The 24946-nt window shown below is 37.5% G+C and overlaps 1 protein-coding gene across 1 annotated transcript; it reads left to right on the top strand.

Moving 5' to 3' along the window:
• The first annotated feature begins 11352 nt into the window (after positions 1 to 11352).
• Positions 11353 to 18777, top strand: CSN2 (casein beta). The gene is made up of 7 exons (XM_040237323.1): positions 11353 to 11388; positions 13391 to 13453; positions 14140 to 14166; positions 14279 to 14305; positions 16780 to 16803; positions 16897 to 16938; positions 18247 to 18777. Exons 2-7 carry the CDS (start codon positions 13403 to 13405, stop codon positions 18775 to 18777), a joined length of 702 nt encoding a protein of 233 aa, XP_040093257.1. The 5' UTR covers positions 11353 to 11388; positions 13391 to 13402.
• Positions 18778 to 24946: the final 6169 nt, after the last annotated feature.

Here is a 24946-nt window from a genome sequence, read left to right as displayed (position 1 = left end):
GATGTCTCCTGAACTGGCACATATAGATAGACCAAAACACATGAAACAAGACACTGGCTAATTTTGAAAACATATTTTTCAAAATTCCCAGTATACTTACAATCATGGTTAGGATGAGAGCCATAATAAAGACAAGATAAAGATCTTCATATTTGGTGGAGTCCTGTGAAAGCATATGTGAAAAATCAGTAGCACATTCACTCTTTCATTTACACACCAAACATTTCATTTACACATCACACTATGTTCCAAAGCCTAGTGAAACAGACTAGAAATGCAAGGACAATTGAAACACATAAACACATTTCTTGACATCATGGAACTTAGAAACCAGTAGAGATCTTGATAAATAAAGGTAAGTGTTTTGATTTGGAAATACTAAAGTGCTATGAGGGCTTCCCTGGTGGCTCAGAAGGTAAAGCGTCTGGCTACAATGCGGGAGACCCAGGTTCGATCCCTGGGTCAGGAAGATCCTCTGGAGAAGGAAATGGCAACCCACTCCAGTATTCTTGCCTAGAAAATCCCATGGATGGAGGAGCCTGGTAGGCTACAGTCCATGGGGTCGCAGAGAGTCAGACACGACTGAGAGACTTCACTTAAAGTGCTATAAACACACAGAAAATGAACATCTTAAATAGACCAAGAGAATGGAGATATTTAAGAAAGTAAAAGCATAAGTTGTGTTACATAATATACAGCAAGTGGGTAAGTGAAGTGTGGGTGATCTGCAGAGAAACAAAAATGAGAGAGCATGAAAGTGAATAGTTCAGTCTGCAAGAAGGACAAAAAAAGTGTCAGGCTGACCATTTAGATTGCTGTTATATATATATAATTATAAGAGAGGTTTAGGAGGTAGAATGACAAGCACCAATCTACCTCCTAAACCTCTCTTAAACTCTGCCTTAATTATGATCCCAAATATCATTTACTGAAATTGTTTCTATTTGCAAAATTATCAATAAATAGCACACAGTTTATATATGGTTTCCAATTAATTTTAGCAATCAAAAAATTGCAAATGACATTATACTATATTATACATGAGTATGTTAACTTTTTCCCAAAAATGAGACTCACCAGTCATGAAAGCTGAGATTCTGATGCTTCAGGAGATGTTCTTTGCTAGAAAACTGCTGTGTTTAAATACCTTGAAATCCTTCATTTGTTTTTATAATTACATCAGTGATGAGATCTTATTATAGAACTGAAAATACTTCCTAAAGTCTGTCCCCATAGACACTAAAAATAAACTTAACAGGGTGATTTTACAAAAGAAATTTGTGAAGCGAGTGGCCAGGAAACCAGTGGACCCATTAAATGTTAATCCCCGTTAGTCTAGACAAGTGTGAATAAGACAAAGGCAAAGTGTGTTAGCATAAGTCAAGTGTAGAAATAAATGGAATGGCAAAAATGTTTCTGTAAAACACCATCTAGCCTATTTCAACAGATGTGTGCCCAAGTTGAAATAAGTATATACCAAAAATAAAATCATCTAATTAAAACTTTATGTGCTTTCTAATAAATGGTGATAATGATATGGAGTTAAGTGTGTTTCCTACAAATTACTAAATTGTACTTTTTTTCTATTGACTTAGAATATTTTGTCAAGTCAAATACTTGTAAAAATTGGTAATCCTATGGGGTATTGTTTGATAAAATTATTAATTTTAAAGTCAAATGACCATAAAGCTCAGTACTTTCTATCTCTCATAGTAAGTAGATGCATATATCTTCAATGAATTTACTTCCTTTGAGTCTTAGGGGTGCATTTATCCTTAGTGGAAAATAAGCATATTAATTAATATCCTCATGTTTTTTTTTTTAGTTGCTCAGCCATGTCCAACTCTTTGGGACCCCATGGACTGTAGCCTGCCAGGTTCCTCTGTTCATGGAATTCTCCAGGCAAGAATACTGAAGTGGGTTGCCATTCCCTTCTCTAAGGGATCTACATGACTTGGGGATTGAACCTGGGTCTCCAGCATTGCAGGCAAATTGTTTACCACGTAAGCCACCATACTGTTATCCAAAATGTGGCACGTGGGATGATCAGAATCAGCATTACCAGAGAGTTTGTTGGAAATGCGAATTCATTAGTTTTCTTTACAGAAATATTGAAACAGAATCTTGGAGATGTTTTGGAAATATCATTTTAACAATATCTCCAGGTGATTGTGTATCTTAAAGTTTGAGAAACCACATAATAGACTAATGTATGTCTGTCTCTTCTCTGGACCCTTTAAGGTTTAGCTTTATGTCAGGAATTGAGGTTTATAACAGGAATTAAGATTTAGCTCTATATCACAGGAAATATTTATTACGTGAGTTTTCTATGTTATATTTGATCATCCCCACTAGACATTAGTGTTATATTCTAGGTAACATATAAGGTGGGCCTCCCTGGTGGTTCAGTAGTAAAGAATCTGCCTGCAGCTCAGGAGACCTGGCTTTGATCCCTGGGTCAGGAAGATCCCCTGGAGGAGGACATGGCAACCTACTCCAGTACTCATGCCTAGAGAATCCCATAGTTAGAGGAGCCTGGCAGAGGGCAGTCTTGCACAGAGTCAGACATGACTGAAGTGATTCAGCAGCAGCAGTAACAGCATATAAAATGATACAAATCCTTTTGTAAGGTAAATAAAGCATTAAAATCCAATTCAATTTGAACAATTCTCTCTCTATTTCATTGTTTTCTATTCCTCAGGTATATATGAGGTCTCTTCTCAAATGCAAAAAAACAAATCCAGTCTCTAGTATATTCTCAATAGAAAAAAGATATATAGGTTAGGAATCACTGATAAGTCTGATCTTTAAAATAAGTCCTTCTTTATTCATTTTGGATTGTCAAGTGACTTTCTTTTTATCTTCCTTTATTCGTTCTCTCTCCTTCCCTTACTGCTTACTCCCCACTTCTCCATTTATGTCTTTTTTATTCTTTTAATTTATGTTCCTCCTGGAGAATCCCAGGGACGGGGGAGCCTGGTGGGCTGCTGTCTACGGGGTCACACAGAGTAGGACACGACTGAAGTGACTTAGCAGCAGCAGCAGCAGCAGCAGGCACTATTCTAGTTGAATTATGACACTCATAGCCTAGAGAACAAAAAGTAAACTAATATTCTAAAGGCCCTACCAAACAACAACAGCAACAAACACAGACTTCAGTTTATAAAAATTGATAGATGGCAAAACACATTTAAAGTTTACAATTAAATTTGACTCATCTGCCTGGTGCCAGCATGAGGAACTCTGCCCATGGCAAAGGTCATGAGGAAGGAGGCTTCGGCATATGCAAAGGCGGGATCAAGCCTCAGGAAACCCCCTGTTCCCAAGCATCTACCCCCCAAACCAGAGTCTGCCTACTTTACTGTTTTATGCTCTCACCTACACCTCTGACTTTACGGAGGGCTCTCCCCCATCACCTCTCTTGGAGAAGGAGTTAACCTACAGCTCCAGTTAATAAAAATTCCTGGGCGTGACAAGAGTATTTCAACTTACCCACTCCTCTGAAGGTTATCTAGCCTGCCTGTACAGGTTCATCCGGCCACATGTGATTGTTTACAGCCTCCCAACTGTGAGAGGCATGAGATGTTTTAGACTTACTAAAGGCAGATTCTTTTAGGAAGTTAGAAATTATTAGTATAGTGGGTTGATTAGGAATTATATTGATGAAGGGTTTTTCATTTTTTGAGCCAATATTTGCTGCTAAATCTCCATATTCCCTGCCCTTATAATGAATATAACTAGCATATGGGAGAAATAAGTATTAACCTTTGATATTAATCATGTTAAACCTTAGGCTAAGTAAATTCCTTTTCTTGATTATAACCCCCTACACCCTCACCCTATAGGAATGCAACTTTATCTGGTACCTTCGGAGGGTGGTGCTTGGTTTAAGAAAAAATCACCCCTGGAAAAAATAAGTTTTCTGGTTGACTGACCGTTATCAGAAAGGGTCATAACATGTCAGCAGGCCTCATGGCCAGAAGATGATGTAAAACCCCTAAGACCTTTGTATACTTTTATATGAAGCACCTGATTTTGATAAAGGTCAAGTCTGCTGACCCCATGTGACTCTGTATTCATCCCTATGTATAACAAAAAGTATATAAGCAAACCTAAAAATAAAGAAATCGGATCAGTTTCCGGAAAGATTGATTCCCCAGTGTTGTTCTTTCTTGTTCTCCATTTTTCTGACTGAATTCCCATCTGGAGCATGGGTGCTCGCCAAGCGTGCTAATTTTGCCCTGGCTTTTAAGTTCCATGTGAGAGGGAGCCCAAGGCGGGGCACCCTCCGATATTCAAGTGGGCGCTGGTGGCCTGTGTAGGTGGTGCAAGCTTCTTGTCTCAAAGCTTTATTGGTATCCCACATAAACCAAGTTATTCAGCCTCTTTTTCTCCACTAATTTTCCTACTACACTATTTCTTTCTAATCTCCCTCTATATCTTTAATTAAGCAATTAATTCCTAGGTCCACCGGGGCTGGACCCTGGCACTCATCCATATTTTAGTTTGTGACACCAAAATGGAGGCTTTATTCCACTCATCATTTTCTGCTTTGATATGGTAGGAAGTGTGGGCCATGTGTATGACAGTAGGAGCTCAGAATACTGGACTCTAAACCCAGGAATAGCCCTCATGTGTTACTTATGGCTTCAACCTCCAGGAATGGTAGGCTATTTCAGAAGATTGAGGAACCAGAATATGCCTGGATACTTTATAAGTGAGAGAGACAGACATATATTCTCTATAACCAACCACCATATTGTTTGAAAATGCCAAGGTCTTTTATTTACAGGAAAAAAATTGAGTAAGAGATGCTGCTGTATCACAGGTGTGACATTAAATTAGGGGCATAAGAATGTGACCTGTGAATGGGTATTTATGGTGATATTTATGCTGAAATTCCCTCTCCTTCTCTTACTTCTCCTTTTGTTCTTATTCTTTCCCCTCTTCCTCCTCCTTCATTCTCCTCCTATTTCTATATTTCTCCTACACTAAAGCATGGCCTAGAGAAGGCAATGGCACCCCACTCCAGTACTCTTGCCTGGAAAATCCCATGGACAGAGGAGCCTGGTAGGCTGCAGTCCATGGGGTCTCGAAGAGTCAGACACGACTGAGTGACTTCACTTTCACTTTTCACTTTCCTGCATTGGAGAAGGAAATGGCAACCCACTCCAGTGTTCTTGCCTGGAGAATCCCAGGGATGGCGGAGCCTGGTGGGCTGCCGTCTACGGGGTCACATAGAGTCGGACACGACTGAAGTGACTTAGCAGCAGCAGCAGCACAGTTTGTTACAATTTTTTAAAAACAGTTTATTTAGCTAAAAAATAAACTAAAAAAAATTTGTGTGTATATTCCTGTGTGGATTGTTGAAATGAAAAGTACTGCAGCTGACAAATACAGAACAACATATGATGACCTACCAGGTAACACAAACCTTCTGGGTATTGGAAATATACAAAGAAATAATCTCCTATTCTTGCCTTTAAGCAGGTTACCTTATGTTTTTGACTGAGTGTTTGTGTTGCTCTAAATTCATATGTTGAAACCTTACCCTGCAATCTGTTCTATTTGGAGTTGAGCATTCTGAGAGGTACTGAGATTTGCATACTAATTTGCTTCAGCGGTGTCCAACCCTTTGCATCCCTATAGACTGTAGCAATGCCAGGCTCCTCTGTCCATGGGATTCTCTAGGCAAGAATATTGGAATGGGTTGCCATTCCCTTCTCCAAGGGATCTTCCCAACCCAGGGATCGAACCAGCGTCTTTATGTCTTTTGCTTTGGCAGTCAGGTCCCTGACCACTAGCGCTACCACTGAGGTTTAGGTGAGGTCATAGTGTGGAAAACCTATAATGGATTAATGCCCATATTAGAAGAAGTAGAGACTCCAGGGCTTTTTCTCTCCACCATCTGAAGATACAGGAGGAAGACATCTGTCTGCAAGCCAGTAAGAAGGCCTGTACAATAGAATCCAACTATGCTGTCCCCTGGTTTTGGACTTCCCAGCATCTAGAACACAATAAATAAATGTCTGTTGGGTAACACATTCTATAGTTCAATTATCCCTCTATAACGTCAGGTGATTGGTTCTAGGGTAACATGGCCAGGAAAAACCTCACAGAAAAAGTAAGTAGAGACATAAGTGTAGAGTGGGGAAAGAATCTCAGACTAAGGAACAACCAATGGGAAGCTCTCAGATGTCATCTCATCTGTTCTCCTCAGTGAATAGCAAGAGGCCAGCGGACAGAGGAGGAGTCAGAGGGAGAATATATAGAACAAAGAAACACCTGGTGGTGTAAGGTATTTAGGTCATTTCAATGAGTTTTGGATTTTAATCTGAGAGTAAGAGGAAATCAATGGAAGGCATAAGTAGAGGTGCTGTTGCTTTGAATGTTAAGTAACAGTCTAAGAAAGTTGGGATGGATATGTAAGGTGACTGCTGAACTTCATTTTATAGTGAGAATAATTGTCATGTTGAGTATTATTTTTCTCAGCTACATTCACAGAGGCAGAAGGTAGAATTTGGATTAATCTGTGATATGATCTAGGTAAGACAGTATAGTAAACTCAGAGACAAGTAGGGGATTTGGGTATATGTATAAAAAGTGAACTAGTGATTTCCTTGAAATTTAAGGTGGAAAAGAGGGATATACAGACATTTGAATTTAAAGGCATTGAAGAACTGACTGGGTCCTAGATTCTGATGATATCAAATAATGTTTTGCTTCAGATATAAAAAGGGGTTATTAAGTAGATAAGAAATGGTATGGAGAGTAGGAAGGATGAGATTATGGAGTGGGGAAATTACTTTCATGACAAAGTATAGTTATATGTCCTTTCACATTTATTATCTGATTACAAGCAGGAATCAAAACATCTACACATTTTTTCATTGTGTGACCTTTCAAGTCTTCTAGCACAGTCATTATAAATGTGAGATGAGTCTGCAACCCCCTGCCTCAGGTAACATTGGGAAATTTCTTGAGACATTTTTGATTCTAAAAGCTGTGCAGTTGGTGCTACTACCATCTTCGTGGTAGAGGCCAGGGATGCTGCTAAACATCCTACAACACATTAAGAAAACCCCCACAACAAAGAATTCTTCTGCCCAAAATATCAATAATATGACGGTTGAAAAATACTGGTCTAGCATGTAGTATGTGCTCAATAGCAAGGAGAGATAAGAAAGCCTTTCTCAGTGATTAATACAAAGAAATAGAGGAAAACAGTAGAATGGGAAAGACTAGAGAGCTCAAATTAGAGCTATCAAGGGAACATTTCATGCAAAGATGGGCACAATAAAGGACAGAAATTATACGGAGGAGTTGGTGATGGACAGGGAGGCCTGGCGTGCTGCAATTCATGGGGTCGCAAAGAGTTGGACATGACTGAGCGACTGAATTGACTAAACTGAACTGAACAAAGCAGAAGATATTAAGAAGAGGTGGTAAGAATATACAGAAGAACAATATAAAAAAGATCTTCTGACCCAGATAACCATGATGATGTGATCACTCACCTAGAGCCAGACACCCTGGAATGCAAAGTCAAGTGGGCCTTAGAAAGCATCACTATGAACAAAGCTAGTGGAGGTGATGGAATTCCAGTTGAGCTATTTCAAATCTTAAAAGATGATGCTGTGAAAGTGCTGCACTCAATATGCCAGCAAATTTGGAAAACTCAGCAGTAGCCACAGGACTGGAAAAGGTCAGTTTTCATTCCAATTCCAAAGAAAGGCAATGACAAAGAATGTTCAAACGCCCACATGATTGCACTCATCTCACATGCTAGCAAAATAACTCTCAAAATTCTCCAAGCCAGGCTTCAACAGTACATGGACCATGAACTTCCAGATGTTCAAGCTGGATTTAGAAAGGCAGAAGAACCAGAGATCAAATTGCCAACATCCATTGGATCATCAAAAAAGCACGAGAGTTCCAGAAAAACATCTGCTTTATTGACTACACTAAAGCCTTTGATTGTGTGGATCACAGCAAACTGTGGAAAATTCTTCAAGAGATGGGAATACCAGACCACTTTACCTGCCTCCTGAGAAATCTGTATGCAGGTCCAGAAGCAGCTGTTAGAACTGGACATGGAACAACAGACTGGTTCCAAATTGGGAAAGGAGTACATCAAGGAATATTCATTAGAAGGATTGATGCTGAAGCTGAAACTCCTATACTTTGGCCACCTAATGTGAAGATCTGACTCATTGAAAAAGACCCCAATGCTGGGAAAGATAGAAGGCAGGAGAAGGGGATGACAGAGGATGAGATGGTTGGATGGAATCACCGACTCAATGGACATGAGTTTGAGTAAGCTCCAGGGGTTGGTCGTGGACAGGAAAGCCTGGCGTGCTGCAGTCCACGAGGTCACAAAGATTCGGACATGACTGAGTGACTGAACTGATACTGGTGTGCTCAACAAATGTATCTTGAACTTGTGTGAAGTTCTATGGTCATATGTAAAGGAAGAATAATCAGGATTAGCTGTGTGTCCTATGAATCAGGGTTCTGGGTTTTATGCGTTCATAGTATCTGCTGGTTCATAGAACATTTTTCTTATTCTCTGGTTCTTGATTTAATTTATAAACTAATCTTAATAGTTATACTTCACATAGATAGGAAATTATTATATTTGGATAATCTCATGGAAAGGATTAAATACTCCATCTATATGAGTAATGCTGAACTATCTACTCCTACCTAATAATTTGTCAGAATTCACTAATTCTATGTTATAGTGTTTCTAAATCTGAATCATTATATGAATCCTCAGTATTTTATTTTCCTCCCTCTATATTTTGGAATTTATTAAACAGTGCTTCAAATAATTTTTAGGAAACTGAAGTTTTTAGTAATAGCTCTATCTCTAAATAGCTTTAGTATCTTGAAAAAGTAATACAAATTCTCAAATCCTTAATTTCCTCTTCTCTAAAATATCTTTAAAATATTCTATGAATGATATCTCTTAATATTTATTTTTTTGGCCATCCAACACAGCTTATGGGATCTTAGTTCCCCAGTGAGGGATTATACCCATGCCAACTGCAGTGAAAGTACAAAATCCTAAACTGGACTCACCAGGGATTTCCCAAATCTCCTCTAGTTCTTATTTCTGAATATTTTTGGTCCCTTTATTGTACTCTTCATCCAGCTTTTCTATTGATTTCTTTCTTGAGGATATTATTTACATGGTTTCAGCTAGAATATATCCAAATCTCAGGACTGCATATTTCAGATTCATTGGCCAATATGGGAAAAAAACCTTTGGCTGAACAAATCATGCTTATAAAAAATAGTACTAGAGCATGTTACTTTTTGACTATATCTTGCTCCTCATCCAGGGTTATCTAATAAAATTTCCCCATATGAAATTCTTTTGCTTTATAAAAATGGAAACTCTTAGGTAACATTGCAAAGATTCGAGTTGCCCATATGGCACTTTGCTTCTTACTGGTCATTGTGTTCTGAGGCTTACCTGGACAGTGGTACCTGAGGTCATCTTAAATTGCTGGCTTTTTAATTTTCCCTTGGACAAGCTTCTTTCTTTAGTATATTGTTAAGGACTTCCTTGATCAAGATTTTACCTACTTTTCTGGTCCAATCGAATCCATAACTCTATCAATTAATATAATTCAAAATTGGTGAGAGACAGTCATAAGGAAATGCTGTGTTTATTGCATAATATGTAAAGCATCTTCCTGAGAAAATAAAAGGGAAATGTTGAATGGGAAGGATATGCTTTCTTTTGTATTCCTTTTCTCAGAAATCACACTTTTTTGCCTGTGGCCTTGGCCACCAAAAGCTAACAAATAAAGGCATATGAAGTAGCCAAGGCCTTTTCTAGTTATATCTATAACACTGAGTTCATTTCATCATTTATTTTCCTGACTTCCTCCTGGGTCCATATGAGCAGTCTTAGAATGAATATTAGCTGAATAATCCAAATACATAGTAGATGTTGATTTGGGTTTTCTAAGCAATACAAGACTTGTATGACAGTAAGATGTATTACCATCTAACACACATCTCAGCATGATATAAATGCAAGGTATATTGTGAAGAAAAATTATTAATTATGTCAAAGTGCTTACTTTAGAAGATCATCTATCTGTCCCAAAGTCGTGAATATATATATTGAAGGTAATGAATAGATGAAACAAACCTTGTAAAAATGAGTAGTGTGAAATACAACTACATTTATGAACATCTATCACTAAAGAGGCAAAGAAACTTGAAGATTGCTTTTGTAAATGGGCTCCTATTAATAAAACGTACTTGAGGTCTGGCTCAGACTCTATTGTAGTACTTAGGGTAAGACCCTCCTCCTGTCTGGGCTTTCATTTTCTTTCTTCCTTCCCTCATTTGCCCTTCCATGAATACTAGCTGATAAACATTGACTATAAAAGATATGAGGCCAAACTTGAGCTGTCCCATTTTAATAAATTTGTATAAATAATATTTGTTCTACAGAAGTATTCTCTAAATAAATGTTACTTTCTGTCTTAAAATCCCTCAACAAATCCCCCCTATCTAGAGAATAAGATTGACATTCCCTGGAGTCACAGCATGCTTTGTCTGCCATTATCTGACCCCTTTCTCTTTCTCTCTTCTCACCTCCATCTACTCCTTTTTCCTTGCAAATCATGACCCAGATTCACTGTTTGATTTGGTTTGCATGTGTGTGTGCTGAGTTGTGTCTGACTCTTGTCAACCCCATGAATGATAGTTCATCAGGCTCTACTGTCCATGAAATTTTCCAGTCAAGAATACTGGAGTGGATTGCATTTCCTACTCCATTTGATTAATTTAGTGACTTAAAAAATTTTTTTTTCCCCATATTCGGGAGCCTATTCTTTCCTTTTAGTCTATGCTCTCTTCGCTCTTCAAGTCTAAGCTATCATCATGTGCTTGTTAGCTTGTTACTTTCTCCATTATAGCATAAACACTAACAACTATTCAGGTTAGCATGAAATTGTGTTCTTTGTGTGGCCTGTATATTTCTGTTGTGTATTAGAATTTACCCCAAAATCTCAAAGACCCACTGAATACTAAAGAGACCTCATTGTGGTTACAATAATTTGGGGACTGGGCCAAAACTTCTGTGCGTCCCAGCCAAGATCTGTAGCTACTGGACAATTTCATTTCCTTTATCAGATTGTGAATTATTCCCTTTAAAATGCTCCCCAGAATTTCTGGGGGCAGAAAAATAGGAAGAATTCATTTTCTAATCATGCAGATTTCTAGGAATTCAAATCCACTATTGGTTTTATTTCAAACCACAAAATTAGCATGCCATTAAATACTATATATAAACAGCCACAAAATCAGATCATTATCCATTCAGCTTCTCCTTCACTTCTTCTCCTCTACTTTGGAAGAAAGGTAAGAATCTCAGATATAATTTCAGTGTATCTGCTACTCATCTTTATTTCAGAGTAGGTTAAAATGTAGAAAGAACATAATTGCTTAAAATAGATCTTAAAAATAAGGGTGTTTAAGATAAGGTTTACAATATTTTCAGCAAATATGTTAAAAAATAGAAGTGACTATAAAGATTTGATAAAAATTATAGTGACTGCAAATGTTTTAGGAATATAATAAGATGTAGTAACAGTGGTTGCTATTTTCTTTAGCACAAGACTAGTTAACAGGCTGTATTAAAAGATCTTTTCTTGAATTAAATATTTTCTATTTGATTAAACTTACCTCAACCATAAAGGCAAGCATATTTAATTTATATATGGGGATTTGAATAATTATTACTGAAGAAGCTCTACCAATAAAAAGTTTATAGAGCTAGCATATTTAGTCAAGAGATAAAGAGGGTTGTTAGGATACATATGCTATTTGAAAGGTATTCATAAAAGAAGAGTATATTTATCAAAATTGCTCAGAACATCCAAATTTCAAGTTTATCATTTATTTTACAATATTTCAAAAATATTAAAATAGATACATGAAATACAGAAGTAAATTAAAGAGAAAGTATTTTACTTGGTAAAAAAAATTCTAGGTTGGACAGAGAGTACCAGGAAACAAAAACAATGAAAAATGTGAACTGACAGACATTATAGCTCAAAGTATAGTAGTCAGTAATGAAATGGCTTAAAAATTGGTATATAAAATGCTAGTTATAAAATAAACAAAATGCAATAGTATCCTTCCTACATGTAATGAACTCTGAGTATTATACTCTCTTTTGAAGTCTTGACAATAAAAATTTATTTAGAAGTTTATAGACATCTTGAATAAAGTAAAACAAATTAAGAATTAGCATCCATGAGAAAAATATAGAAAAATTTTCTTAATTTAGTTTGAAAATCTGGGATTGAAGATGTGTGTCAAGAGATGTTGGTGGCAAGAACTTTTTTTTTTCAAGAACTTATAAAAATGCAACAAAACAAACCATTTAATACATTTTGGTCAAAAACAATAATGTATTTTATTTTATGCTCCAAGGAGAAGTAGTCTAAAGTGGGGACTGGGCCAGAGAAACTGACACCGTGGTAAATCACCAAGAGATAAGTACACAGTTCTATGTAGAGAAAATAAGCAGAGTGTATGATCTCTGAAATTATGTGGGACAAAGGAGAGATGACATTGGGCATGTGGGGATGAAGACTGAGTAGAGAAGAAACAATCTAGTCAGTCCAAGAAAACATCTGGATCAGTGGAACAAATAAAAGAAATGCTAAAATGAAACAGAAGTCTTACTGGAAATAAAAGATATGAATAAGACAAAAATTCATGAAAATCACTTGGTTTAGTAGAGAAAAGATAAAAATAAAGTATGACCTTCTTCATATACATTGTTTGATCAGATGCCCCTCAATAAAACTGAGTCTCCAACAGAACTGAAACTTTAATATTTTGTTCGCTGCTCTAATCCCAGAATCTAAGCAATATCTGGCAATAAAAATTAATAAATAAATATTTTAAAATAAGTGAATCAACCACTTAATTTTTCTGTAAATATTTGTAACTTCTTTTCTGTCTTTCCGAAAAAACACTCATAAGTACTGTGAATGAGATGAAAAAGAGTGAAGTAGGATATAGGCTGTTAGCAGAAAACATCTGAATGGCTGACAGTGAAACATTAACTTGAAATGTAAGATTAATGAGTAATAGTAAATTTTAACCTTGGCCATATGATAAAATGTTTATTAATATTTTTCTGAAATACAGGGCTTTTTGTTTTTGCCATGAGGTTTGCAGGATCTTGGTTCCCTGACCAGGGATCAAAGCTGCGCTCCCCTGGAAGCCTGCAGTCTTGGACATTTGTATTATACACTATCTTTGGTTTCTTTTAAAGGGAAGTAATTTTACTTAAATAAGAAAATAGATTGACAAGTAATATACTGTTTCCTCATCTTCCCATTCACAGGAATTGAGAGCTATGAAGGTCCTCATCCTTGCCTGCCTGGTGGCTCTGGCCCTTGCAGGAGAGGTAAATACAGAAAAAAATTGTTGAAATAAATAAGACTAGTACTGTCTGCCTATGTGTAGAAAATCGCATTACCAACATCGTAAATGTATAAATAATACGCAATCTCAGATTTTTTTTTTTTAATGCTAAAAAGTCATTTACATTCATCCACTATCTCAACAGTATCCTATAGGACCACAACTCTGGGTCAAGTGCTTTCTATAGTATTGTACCATCTGTACCATAAATCCCTAAAGAAAAAGGAAAATAAACCAATAAGCAACGGACCAACAAGAAGGAACACAGATAAGAACAAAAAATGAGTAATATTGCACAAATACAATTGCATGCATATACAATCTAGATGAATATATCTTATTCCAGTGATGAAATATTTGTATCTCGTATGGTAGGGTGCTAGGTTTACCTGTGTCTGTTCAACACAGGATGATACTCCAGAGGATGACGTATCAGACAACAATAATACATATGTTCATAATTATAATAAAAAGTGTTCAGTAAAAATTAAAATAACTCCTTTTCTGTTATCCATAAAAACTCATTAAGATAAAACAAAAATATACCAAAGAAAGATTTGTGAAATAGATAGCTCTGAATAAAGCAAGTAAAAATTAGGTAGGAAAAATATTTAATAATGAGTTGACCGTGGGAACTAAAGTGTTTCTATTTTTTTCTCTTCTCTTTAGCAGGAAGAACTCAATGTAGTTGGTGAGGTAAGATATTTTTATACAAAGAAAAAAATTAGTTTAACTGTAAAATAGTAACAGTCTCTGATGATCTAACAGAAGACTCAGCTAATTGTCAATTTTTATTTTTCCTTTATAGACTGTGGAAAGCGTTTCAAGCAGTGAGGTAAGATAATCTTCATTCAGAGGCAATTTTCCAGATTTAGAGCAATGAAACACTGTATTATCTTTTTGTGTTACATTAATGGCAACCCACTCCAGTGCTCTTGCCTGGAAAATCCCATGGACGGAGGAGCCTAGTGGGCTGCAGTCCATGGGGTCGCTAAGAGTCGGACACGACTGAGTGGCTTCACTTTCACTTTTTACTTTCATGCATTGGAGAAGGAAATGGCAACCCACTCCAATGTTCTTGCCTGGAGAATCCCAGGGACAGGGGAGCCTTGTGGGCGGCTGTCTATGGGGTCTCACAGTGTTGGATACGACTGAAGCGACAGCAGCAGCAGCAGGAGCAGGGCAGTTAAGGCTTCTCTAATAGCTCAGTTGGTAAAGAATATGCCTGCAATGCAGAAGACCCTGGTTCGATTCCTGAAGATCTGCAGGAGAAGGGATAGGCTACCCACTCCAGTGTTCTTTAAGCTAATGTGGCTACGTACTGACTGGTAACTATTGTCAATTTCCACTGTATATATTTTAAAGGAATAAATGTGTAGAAGGTTTAATATTCTAGTAATTTCTAAATGGGTTTGTTATTGGAAATTGTGTCACTGTGCCCTGCTTTTTTTCTTAAATGAACTGTACAGTCCTCTTTTCTGTCTTGAACTCTCTATGTTAACCTCCTTCCATGCTTTGGCATTTATTGAGCACTTTCTGTTTCAGACTTTGACTAGGAACTGCAGTACGAACTGGAAAGAGGGATGCCCTTTGTAAAGTGTGGGCAGACATGCAAATGGACATATTTTATTATTATACCAGCAATCTAGTAAATAAGAGGCAGTGAGAATGAGCATAGGCCTAAATCTGCCTGGTGGAGTGAGGTAGATATTAACCCTACGCCACTCTTTTTGGGTCTGTCATCAGCTGCTGGTTAAATAGTGCATCAATATACTTTGTCTCTTCACAAAGGACATAAGATCCTTATGCTGCTGCTGCTGCTGCTGCTGCTAAGTCGCTTCAGTTGTTTCCGACTCTGTGCGACCCCATAAGGCTCCCCCGTCCCTGGGATTCTCCAGGCAAGAACACTGGAGTGGATTGCCATTTCCTTCTCCAATGCATGAAAGTGAAAAGTGAAAGTGAAGTTGCTCAGTCATGTCTGACTCCTAGCTACCCCATGGACTGCAGCCTACCAGGCTCCTCTGTCCATGGGATTTTCCAGGCAAGAGTACTGGAGTGGGGTGCCATTGCCTTCTCTGAAGATCCTTATAGGAGGGTATGTATTTCTTATCATTCATTAGAAGCCTAAACATAACCAGGGAACTAAGAATGATTATTGCAGCCATTAAAAGACGCTTACTCCTTGGAAGAAAAGTTATGGCCAACCTAGATGTCATATTCAAAAGCAGAGACATTACTTTGCCGACAAAGGTCTGTCTAGTCAAGGCTATGGTTTTTCCAGTAGTCATGTATGGATGTGAGAGTTGGACTGTGAAGAAGGCTGAGCGCCGAAGAATTGATGCTTTTGCACTGTGGTGTTGGAGAAGACTCTTGAGAGTCCCTTGGACTGCAAGGAGATCCAACCAGTCCATTCTAAAGGAGATCAACCCTGGGATTTCTTTGGAAGGAATGATGCTAAAGCTGAAACTCCAGTACTTTGGCCACCTCACGCAAAGAGTTGACTCATTGAAAAAGACTTTGTTGCTGGGAGGGCTTGGGGACAGGAGGAGAAGGGGACGACCAAGGCTGAGATGGCTGGATGGCATCACTGACTCGATGGACGTGAGTCTGAGTGAACTCTAGGAGTTGGTGATGGACAAGGAGGCCTGGCGTGCTGCGATTCATGGGGTCGCAAAGAGTCGGACACGACTGAGCGACTGAAGTGAAATGAACTGAACTGAAGAATGATTAAGAAGTGCATTAGTGGTTATTATTATATATTTTCAATGACTATTATTCTTTTAGAACCAGATGAAAATATTAGAGATCATTTGTTTTCCTAAGGAGAGAACAGGGTGATTGAGGGACATGCATGCATGCAAAGTTGCTTTAGCCCTTTCCAACTCTGTATGACCCTATGGACTGTAACCTGCCAGGTTCCTCTATCTGTGGGATTCTCCAGGCAAGAATACTGGAGTGGTTTGTCATCTCCTCCTCCAGGGCCTAGGAATTGAACCTGCATCTCTTATGTCTCCTGCATTGGCAGGCAGGTTCTTTACCACTAGCACCACCTGGGAAGCCCGATTAGCATGTTAAATGCCTCTTTGGGTACTATGCTCTCTAATCCTCTTTTTCTTGACTGCATCATCTTCTTTTTATACAACAGCCTTATTCAGAATAGTGGAACATAAACTTTCAGCCATAAAATAATGATATCATCAAATGAGCTGTCCATATTAACCTATTAAATGTCTTCATTTTCTGATATATGTTGACAAATATGAATTTTTCTTTAAAGCTAAACCTGATTTTATTTTTATTTTTCCAAAGGAATCTATTACACACATCAATAAGGTAAAACCCTCATATTTAAATGTACATTTTTTAAAATTTCATGTTTGATTTTTATAAACAGCATTTCTTTATGTGTGATTTTTTTTTTACCAGAAAATTGAGAAGTTTCAAAGTGAGGAACAGCAGCAAACAGAGGTAATTTGTTCACTATGAGTATATTTTGAGAAGTATTATGAAACATAACACATAAAAAGATTTATAATAATTATGTTCAGTCTAAGAATGGTAATATAAATATCAGTGTAAGAAATGAAAACTTTGACAAAATGAAAATATTTTAAAGATATAAACACATTTTTAAACACATAATCAAATTTCAGAGTATAGAATAAATACCTAAGAATAACTATTGATGTATTCATTTTACTAATGGTATACCTGGTTTTAATAACTGCATATTAGTAGGAACAATTCCAGACTAGGGACTGTGATCCCCTTATTCTAATGATAGATATGCTGATGAAAGACAGTAGGGTGACAGTGTGGCACTAATCCTCATTTGATCATTTATCAGCTGTATAACCTTGGCTTCATGTTTCTCTGTACATCATTTTCTTCACCTGTAAATTGAGAATATTCATAATTACCCAGATTTGATGAACTGGCACACAGTGAATATTCAATGGTTTTATATTATATTTGATAGCTTTTATACTCACATTTATGAATGTGTAGAGTTCTAAAAAGTATTTCCATTATCCAGATGAGAGAAGTGAGGTACAGAACAATTGAGTATACAAATGTGTGACCATACCACATAGTTATTAAATAGCAGAACTTACTTAAAAATAAGGATTTGGGGACAGCATAAAATTCTTTCATTATATTACTCTTGTGGTAACATATTTATCTAATTGTGATATTTAAGCTTTCCTGTTTTAGAATCGAAGATTGATTGTTTGGCACTTAGGCCAAATATTTTCTAAATCAAAATGAATTTACAACTTGATGCCTTTAAAGACTCAAGATTACCACCTTCTACCAAGAGAAGTAGTGCTAGAAGTTGGCCATTGTTAAGGAACTCCTTGAATTAAAAAAACACATATTAAGACTTAGTTTTCATTAAAACAAAAATAAACCTCAGAGTAACTTTTTAAGTCTTTTTAAAATAGATCTTTCTTTGTTATATGAAATCAGTTTGTACTATTATCCAAAGTATGTAGCTACCACTCTGCAGGCAACTCAGGAAGAGGTGGAATAAGTGTTGAAATCTCCAAACCCTCTGATTTCACCTGTGAAGGAAGTTGGGTTAATGAGAAATCCTTCAGCGAGCATTTTACTCATTAGTCTTCATATGACCCCAAACAATTTCTTAACCAAACCAAATGGAAGATTTTCTTTCTCTCTCTTCACTGAATTATGTTTTAAAAAGAGGAGGATAATTCATAATGAATAACAATTATAACTGGATTATGGACTCAAAGTTTTTTTCCTTCTTTCCAGGATGAACTCCAGGATAAAATCCACCCCTTTGCCCAGACACAGTCTCTAGTCTATCCCTTCACTGGGCCCATCCCTAACAGCCTCCCACAAAACATCCCGCCTCTTACTCAAACCCCTGTGGTGGTGCCGCCTTTCCTTCAGCCTGAAATAATGGGAGTCCCCAAAGTGAAGGAGACTATGGTTCCTAAGCACAAAGAAATGCCCTTCCCTAAATATCCAGTTGAGCCCTTTACTGAAAGCCAGAGCCTGACTCTCACTGATATTGAAAAGCTACACCTTCCTCTGCCTCTGCTCCAGTCTTGGATGCACCAGCCTCCCCAGCCTCTTCCTCCAACCGTCATGTTTCCTCCTCAGTCCGTGCTGTCCCTTTCTCAGCCCAAAGTTCTGCCTGTTCCCCAGAAAGCAGTGCCCAAGAGAGATATGCCCATCCAGGCCTTTCTGCTGTACCAGGAGCCTGTACTCGGTCCTGTCCGGGGACCCTTCCCTATTATTGTAAGTCTAAATTTACTAACTGTGCTGTTTAACTTCTGATGTTTGTATGATATTCGAGTAATTAAGAGCCCTACACAAAAATGAATAATGAATGTTTCCAAAATAAGCATAGCTGAGGTTAATGATTCTCAGCATTAGTTATAAATAGAATAAGCTAGAGAACCTTCACCTCCCCTCCACCACCAGATCTCAATGTCTAGGCTTACCCATGGAGATTCTGATGTAACTGTTTCTTCTATGTAGAAGAAAATTATTGGGAAGAAATAATATCATGGACTATGACTATGATTTAATTGGTCTGTTGAGAACGTAGATGAAGGGGATTAAGGTACAATAAAGCCAGAATTGAATTTGATAATCTCATTTGGCTAAGAATAACAAACCTAAGAAGGTTTGCTATTTTCTACAGTTTTGAAGTTTTCCTTATGCACAATTATTTCACCACATGACTCATTTCACATCTTGTTTTTGATACATGAGCATATGAAGGCAAAATACTGAGATGCTTATTTCAATACTCAGGGAAAATTTTCTTGCCAAAAGGCAAGAATTGTATAATTCATTCACTTATTTTATTTTATTTTTCTAATTTTTAAGGTCTAAGAGGATTTCAAAGTGAATGCCCCCTCCTCAGTTTTGGTAAGCTTTAGGAGATTGGAGGCAGACTGATCATTTTTATAGTTAATATCTTTTGCATTTCATTTTCCTGGATAAGCCCCAATAGTAGCAATTTCTATCAGTATACCAGCTTAAAGATTAATTTTAAATTTATTTTCAGTGATTGACTATTTACTGACCTGAAATTATGTATCTGTTGTATTTCAAATAATGCAAAACTGTATATATATGGTGTTGACAGATTTGATTGGTTTCTTTCAATTGCCTATATCCTTATTGTTGATTGTCATCATTTATAGGAAAACTGAAAATAATTTCTTATACTTTTATGTAAACCTGTTAGAGCTTATTTTAAAGATCAACTGCATTCACACTTCTAATCTAGTTATTATGAGCTTCAATTGTTTTATCTCACTTAAAATTTATATATTGTCTTTTAATTCATGAGTCAAAATACAATCTCACAGTCCAGATATGGGACTTAAAAGGGGGATAGAATATAGTTGTGGAGAAGGCAATGGCACCCCACTCCAGTACTCCTGCCTGGAAAATCCCATGGATGGAGGAGCCTGGTAGGCTGCAGTCCATGGGGTCGCTAACAGTTGGACAGGACTGAGCGACTTCACTTTCACTTTTTACTTTCACACATTGGAGAAGGAAATGGCAACCCACTCCAGTGTTCTTGCCTGGAGAATCCCAGTGATGGGGGAGACTGGTAGGCTGCCGTCTATGGGGTCGCACAGAGTCAGACACGACTGAAGCGACTTAGTAGTAGTAGAATATAGTTTTGATATTCTTAAAGATACACATCCTTTTGTGATCATGATTCAGCAGACATTTTAATAAAATGATTCCAAGTGAGCTGATATTTGGTCCTAGAGGAATTTTTATAATCTTTAAGATAAGGCACAGCATGGTGTTTTTGTAATAAGATTTCTTTTATGAAAAAGTCACACCAAAATTGCAAATGGGGTGAGATGAAGAGTTATAACATATAACTAAATGTATATTTGTTCTCTATTCCACAGAATTGACTGCGACTGGAAATATGGCAACTTTTCAATCCTTGCATCATGCTACTAAGATAATTTTTAAATGAGTATACATGGAACAAAAAATGAAACTTTATTCCTTTATTTATTTTATGCTTTTTCATCTTAATTTGAATTTGAGTCATAAACTATATATTTTCAAAATTTTAGTTCAACATTAGCATAAAAGTTCAATTTTAACTTGGAAATATCATGACCATATCAAAATATGTATAAAAATAATTTCTGGAATTGTGATTATTATTTCATTAAGAATCTATTTCCTAACCAGTCATTTCAATAAATTAATCCTTAGGCATATTTAAGTTTTCTTGTCTTTATTACATTTTTAAAAATGAAATTGGTCTCTTTATTGTTAACTTAAATTTATCTTTGATGATAAAAATAACTGTGGAAAATTAAAATTGAATTGAATTCTTTGAATTGAATACCAAAGGATATCAAAAAGTAGAGGGAAAAGATAGGGTGAACCTATGCTGCATATGTCCTTAGAAAGTCTTGGTTTATACCTGTTACCTAAGTTAAACAATTATACTTGTTCTTTCACTCTCGAAAGTACCCAGCATCGGATGTTAAATTTTATAGTCATCCTAGACAAAAAAAAAAAACCAAAAAACCTCAAATGTGATATCTGAATCACAGCTCTGCAATGTGGTAGCTAAGTGGTGCTATGTAAGTTAGTCTCTAAGAGATTCCATTTCTACATTTATAAACAGTCAATTTATGGTGTTTTATTGAAGTTTTAATGTGAAAGTGCACTGTATGGTGCATGATAGGTGTTCCTGGTTGAATCTCATTTCTGACGTCACTGACACCAGTGCAGCAAGGGCTAGTGTTACAATCAGAAGGAGCTGAGTTGTGTAATTTTAGCCATTAATGCCCAAGAGACTAGAACTTATACAAAGCTCTAATATCCATTGTCTCTGTCTGTGGAGTAATTATTTCATTGCCATGAATTATCTGTCTGTCATATCCTGCATTTTTATACATGATTCAGTTCCCTTCAGTTCACACAATGACTGGTCTAATTTCATCTTTCCTGCATCTTCCACATTTTCCTCACTTCAGGATTAAGTGAAGCCATACTTAAGCACAATATTTCTTATCTTTAAAGAAAAATTCCATCTTTGAGAGTTGTTGTTCAGTCACTAGGTCATGTCCAACTCTTTGTGACCCCATGGACTGCAGCATGCCAGGCTTCCCTGTCCTTTGCTCTCTCCTGGAGTTTGCTCAAACTCATGTAGATTGAGTCGGTGATGGTATCCAACTATCTCATCATCCGTTGGGCCCTTCTCCTCCTGCCCTCAATCTTTACCAGCATCAGAGTCTTTCTCAGCTTCTTTAGGTTATTATATAACAACTATCATAAAAAGAGTATCCAAATTGCCGTGTCCATTATTTCACATGTTATTCTCTCTTTAACCTGCTCCAATCCCAATTTTATCCCTATGGGAACTGCTTTATTGAAGATCACCAACAGCTTTTATTTTACTAATCTGTTTGTTTTACCCAACCTCTCAGTTAGTGCTATGAGGTAGAGTTGACTATTTCTTCATTTTGAAGTGTTATGCTTCATTTGATATCCTAAAGCTGATAAGGCTTGGTTTTTCTCTTAACTCACTAGGCACTTCTTTGAAGTCTCTCTTCTGGCATTTTCTCCTTTTCCAAAATGTTAACAGTTGGAGTACTCTAGATTTTAGCCTTACTTTGGTTGATGTTGTTCAGTTCCATTCTCAGCCTCAGAGCTTCCAATTGTATGTCTCCAAACTTACTTGTTTCCTAAACTCCAAACTCATGCACTCAACTGCATTCTTGACCTCCACACTGAGTTATCTAATTAATGTCCCAAACCTGGCATGACCAAGCATAAATTTTTGTCTGAATCCAGTCCCCAACTTGCTCAAAATTTAATTAAGCATAATTCAGTTACAAAGGCAGCTGATATTGTAGGCAATAGACCTGAATGGGAACTTCACAAAAGAAGTTATCTTAATTGTCAACAAAAACATGAAAAGTACTCTACATCATCAATCTTCAGAAAAATGCAAATTCAAGGTGCCTAATAATATCATGATACAACCATCAGAATGACTGAAATGAAAAGAATTGTAATACAGTTCAGTTCAGTTCAGTTCAGTTCAGTTCAGTCACTCAGTAGTCTTCTACTCTTTGCAACCCCATGAACTGCAGCATGCCAGGCCTTCCTGTCCATCACCAACTCCCAGAGTTTACCCAGACTCATGTCTATTGAGTTGGTGATGCCATCCAACCATCTCATCCTCTGTCGTCCCCTTCTCCTCCTGCCCTCAATCTTTCCCAGCATCAAAGTCTTTTCCAGTGAGTCAGCTCTTCTGATCAGGTGGCCAAAGTGTTGGAGTTTCAGCTTCAACATCAGTCCTTCCAAAGAACACCCAGGACTGATCTCCTTGAGGATGGACTGGTTGGATCTCCTTTCAGTCCAAGAGACTCTCAAGAGTCTTCTCCAACACCACAGTTCAAAAGCATCAATTCTTCAGCACTCAGCTTTCCTTATACTCCATGTCGCACATCCACACATGACTATTGGAAAAACCATAGCCTTGACTAGGTGGACCTTTGTTGACAAAGTAATGTCTCTGCTTTTTAATATGTTGTCTAGATTGGTCATAACTTTCCTTCCAAGGAGTAATTGTCTTTTAATTTCATGGCTGCAGTCGCCATCTGCAGTGATTTTGGAGCCCCAAAATATAAAGTCAGCCACTGTTTCCACTGTTTCCCAATCTATTTCCCATGAAGTATTGGGACTGGTTGCCACGATCTTAGTTTTCTGAATGTTGAGCTTTAAGCCAGCGTTTTCACTCTCCTCTTTCACTTCCATCAAGAGGCTCTTTAGTTCCTCTTCACTTTCTGCCATTAGGGTGGTGTCATCTGCATATCTGAGGTTATTGGTATTTCTCCCGGCAATTTTGATTCCAGCCTGCACTTCTTCCAGCCCAGCCTTTCTCATGATGTACTCTGCATAGATGTTAAATAAGCAGAGTGACAATACAGACTTGACATACTCTTTTTCCTATTTGGAACCAGTCTGTTGTTCCATGTCCAGTTCTAACTGTTGCTTCCTGACCTGTATACAGGTTTCTCAAGAGGCAAGTCAGGTCATCTGGTATTCTCATCTGTTTCAGAATTTTCCACAGTTTATTGTGATCCACATAGTCAAAGGCTTTGGCATAGCCAATACAGCAGAAATAGATGTTTTTCTGAAACTCTCTTACTTTTTCCATGATCCAGTGGATGTTGGCAATTTGATCTCTGGTTCCTCTGCCTTTTCTAAAACCAGCTTTAACATCTGGAAGTTCACGGTTCACGTAATACAAAATGTAATACAAAATGTCTGCAAAAACAAAGGAATGATAAGTAATGCTAAAAAATGTTAATATTTACAGAAATTTTTATAGTAGTAAAGAATTCACCTGCAATACAGGAGACCCGGGTTAGATCCCTGGGTTGGAAGACCTCCTGGAGAAGGAAATGGCTACCCAATCTAGTATTCTTGTCTGGAGAAGGCAAGAATGGACAGAGAAGCCCAGCGGGCTATGGTCCATCGGGTCACAGAGAGTCGGAAGTGACCTTGCACACAGCAAGCACGTGCATGCGCGCGCGCGCGCACACACACACACACACACACACACACATGCTCTAAAACATTTACCCAAGCTTCTTAGCCATGTTATTGTTGATGTTCCAAATTAAAATCAACAGAAGTGTGAATTAATAGTATTTTGTATAAATAAATTGTAGTATGCAATGCAATGAGATATTATAATTAATGTGAATGAGTTACTGTCACAGAAAACAACATGGATGAATTTTTTATAAATAATATTGAGTGATAGTCAATGTATTGCCCCCCATCATTAGATAATTTAGAATCAATGAGTAGTTAATATCTGATGAGGTAAACTAGACTACTGGTTATCTAAGAGAAGGAAGAACTTGACAGGGAATGCGAGAAAGTTCTCTCAGGTACTAGTGCTATTATTCCCCTTAGCCTGGAATATGAATATTTTGTGGTAATTTTTTTAATGTGGTGATGTTTAGTTGCTAAATCATGTCTAACTCTTGTGACCCCAGTTACTATAGCCCTCCAGTCTTCATTCATGGGATTTTCCAGGCAAGAATTCTGGAGTGGGTTGCCATTTCCCTCTCTAGGGGATCTTCCCTACTTCCCAAGCTAGGGGTAGAGCCAGTGTCTTTAATGTCTTCTGCACCGGCAGGTGGGTTCTTTACCACTAGTGCCACCTGGGGAGCACTCAGTATGTGGCGTGGTGGCAGTGGTTTAGTTGCTAATCCATGTCCGACTCTTGCGACCCCAAGGCTGTAGCCTGCCAGGCTCCTCTGTCCATGGGATTTTACAGACACGAATACTGGAGTGGGTTACCATTTCCTTCTCCAGGGGATCTCCCCTACCCAGGGATCAAACCCAGGCCTCCTGCATTGTAGGTAGATTCTTTACCAACTGAGCTGCGGGGGAAGCACAGTATGTGGCCTACTACTTTCTT

The sequence above is a fragment of the Oryx dammah genome, unplaced genomic scaffold (assembly GCF_014754425.2).
Source record: "Oryx dammah isolate SB20612 unplaced genomic scaffold, SCBI_Odam_1.1 HiC_scaffold_3, whole genome shotgun sequence".
NCBI lineage: Eukaryota > Metazoa > Chordata > Mammalia > Artiodactyla > Bovidae > Oryx > Oryx dammah.
Note: the sequence above shows the minus strand (reverse complement) of the source record. Positions and strands in the feature narration are given on the sequence as shown.

What these genes read in the sequence shown, in the direction of transcription:
- CSN2 (XM_040237323.1), top strand. Translation starts at nt 13,403, where the DNA reads ATGAAGGTCCTCATCCTTGCCTGCCTGGTGGCTCTGGCCCTTGCAGGA. An exon ending in CTCTGGCCCTTGCAGGAGAG is followed by an intron (nt 13,454 to 14,139) that starts GTAAATACAGAA and finishes TCTTCTCTTTAG; the next exon opens with CAGGAAGAACTCAATGTAGT. An exon ending in AAAGCGTTTCAAGCAGTGAG is followed by an intron (nt 14,306 to 16,779) that starts GTAAGATAATCT and finishes ATTTTTCCAAAG; the next exon opens with GAATCTATTACACACATCAA.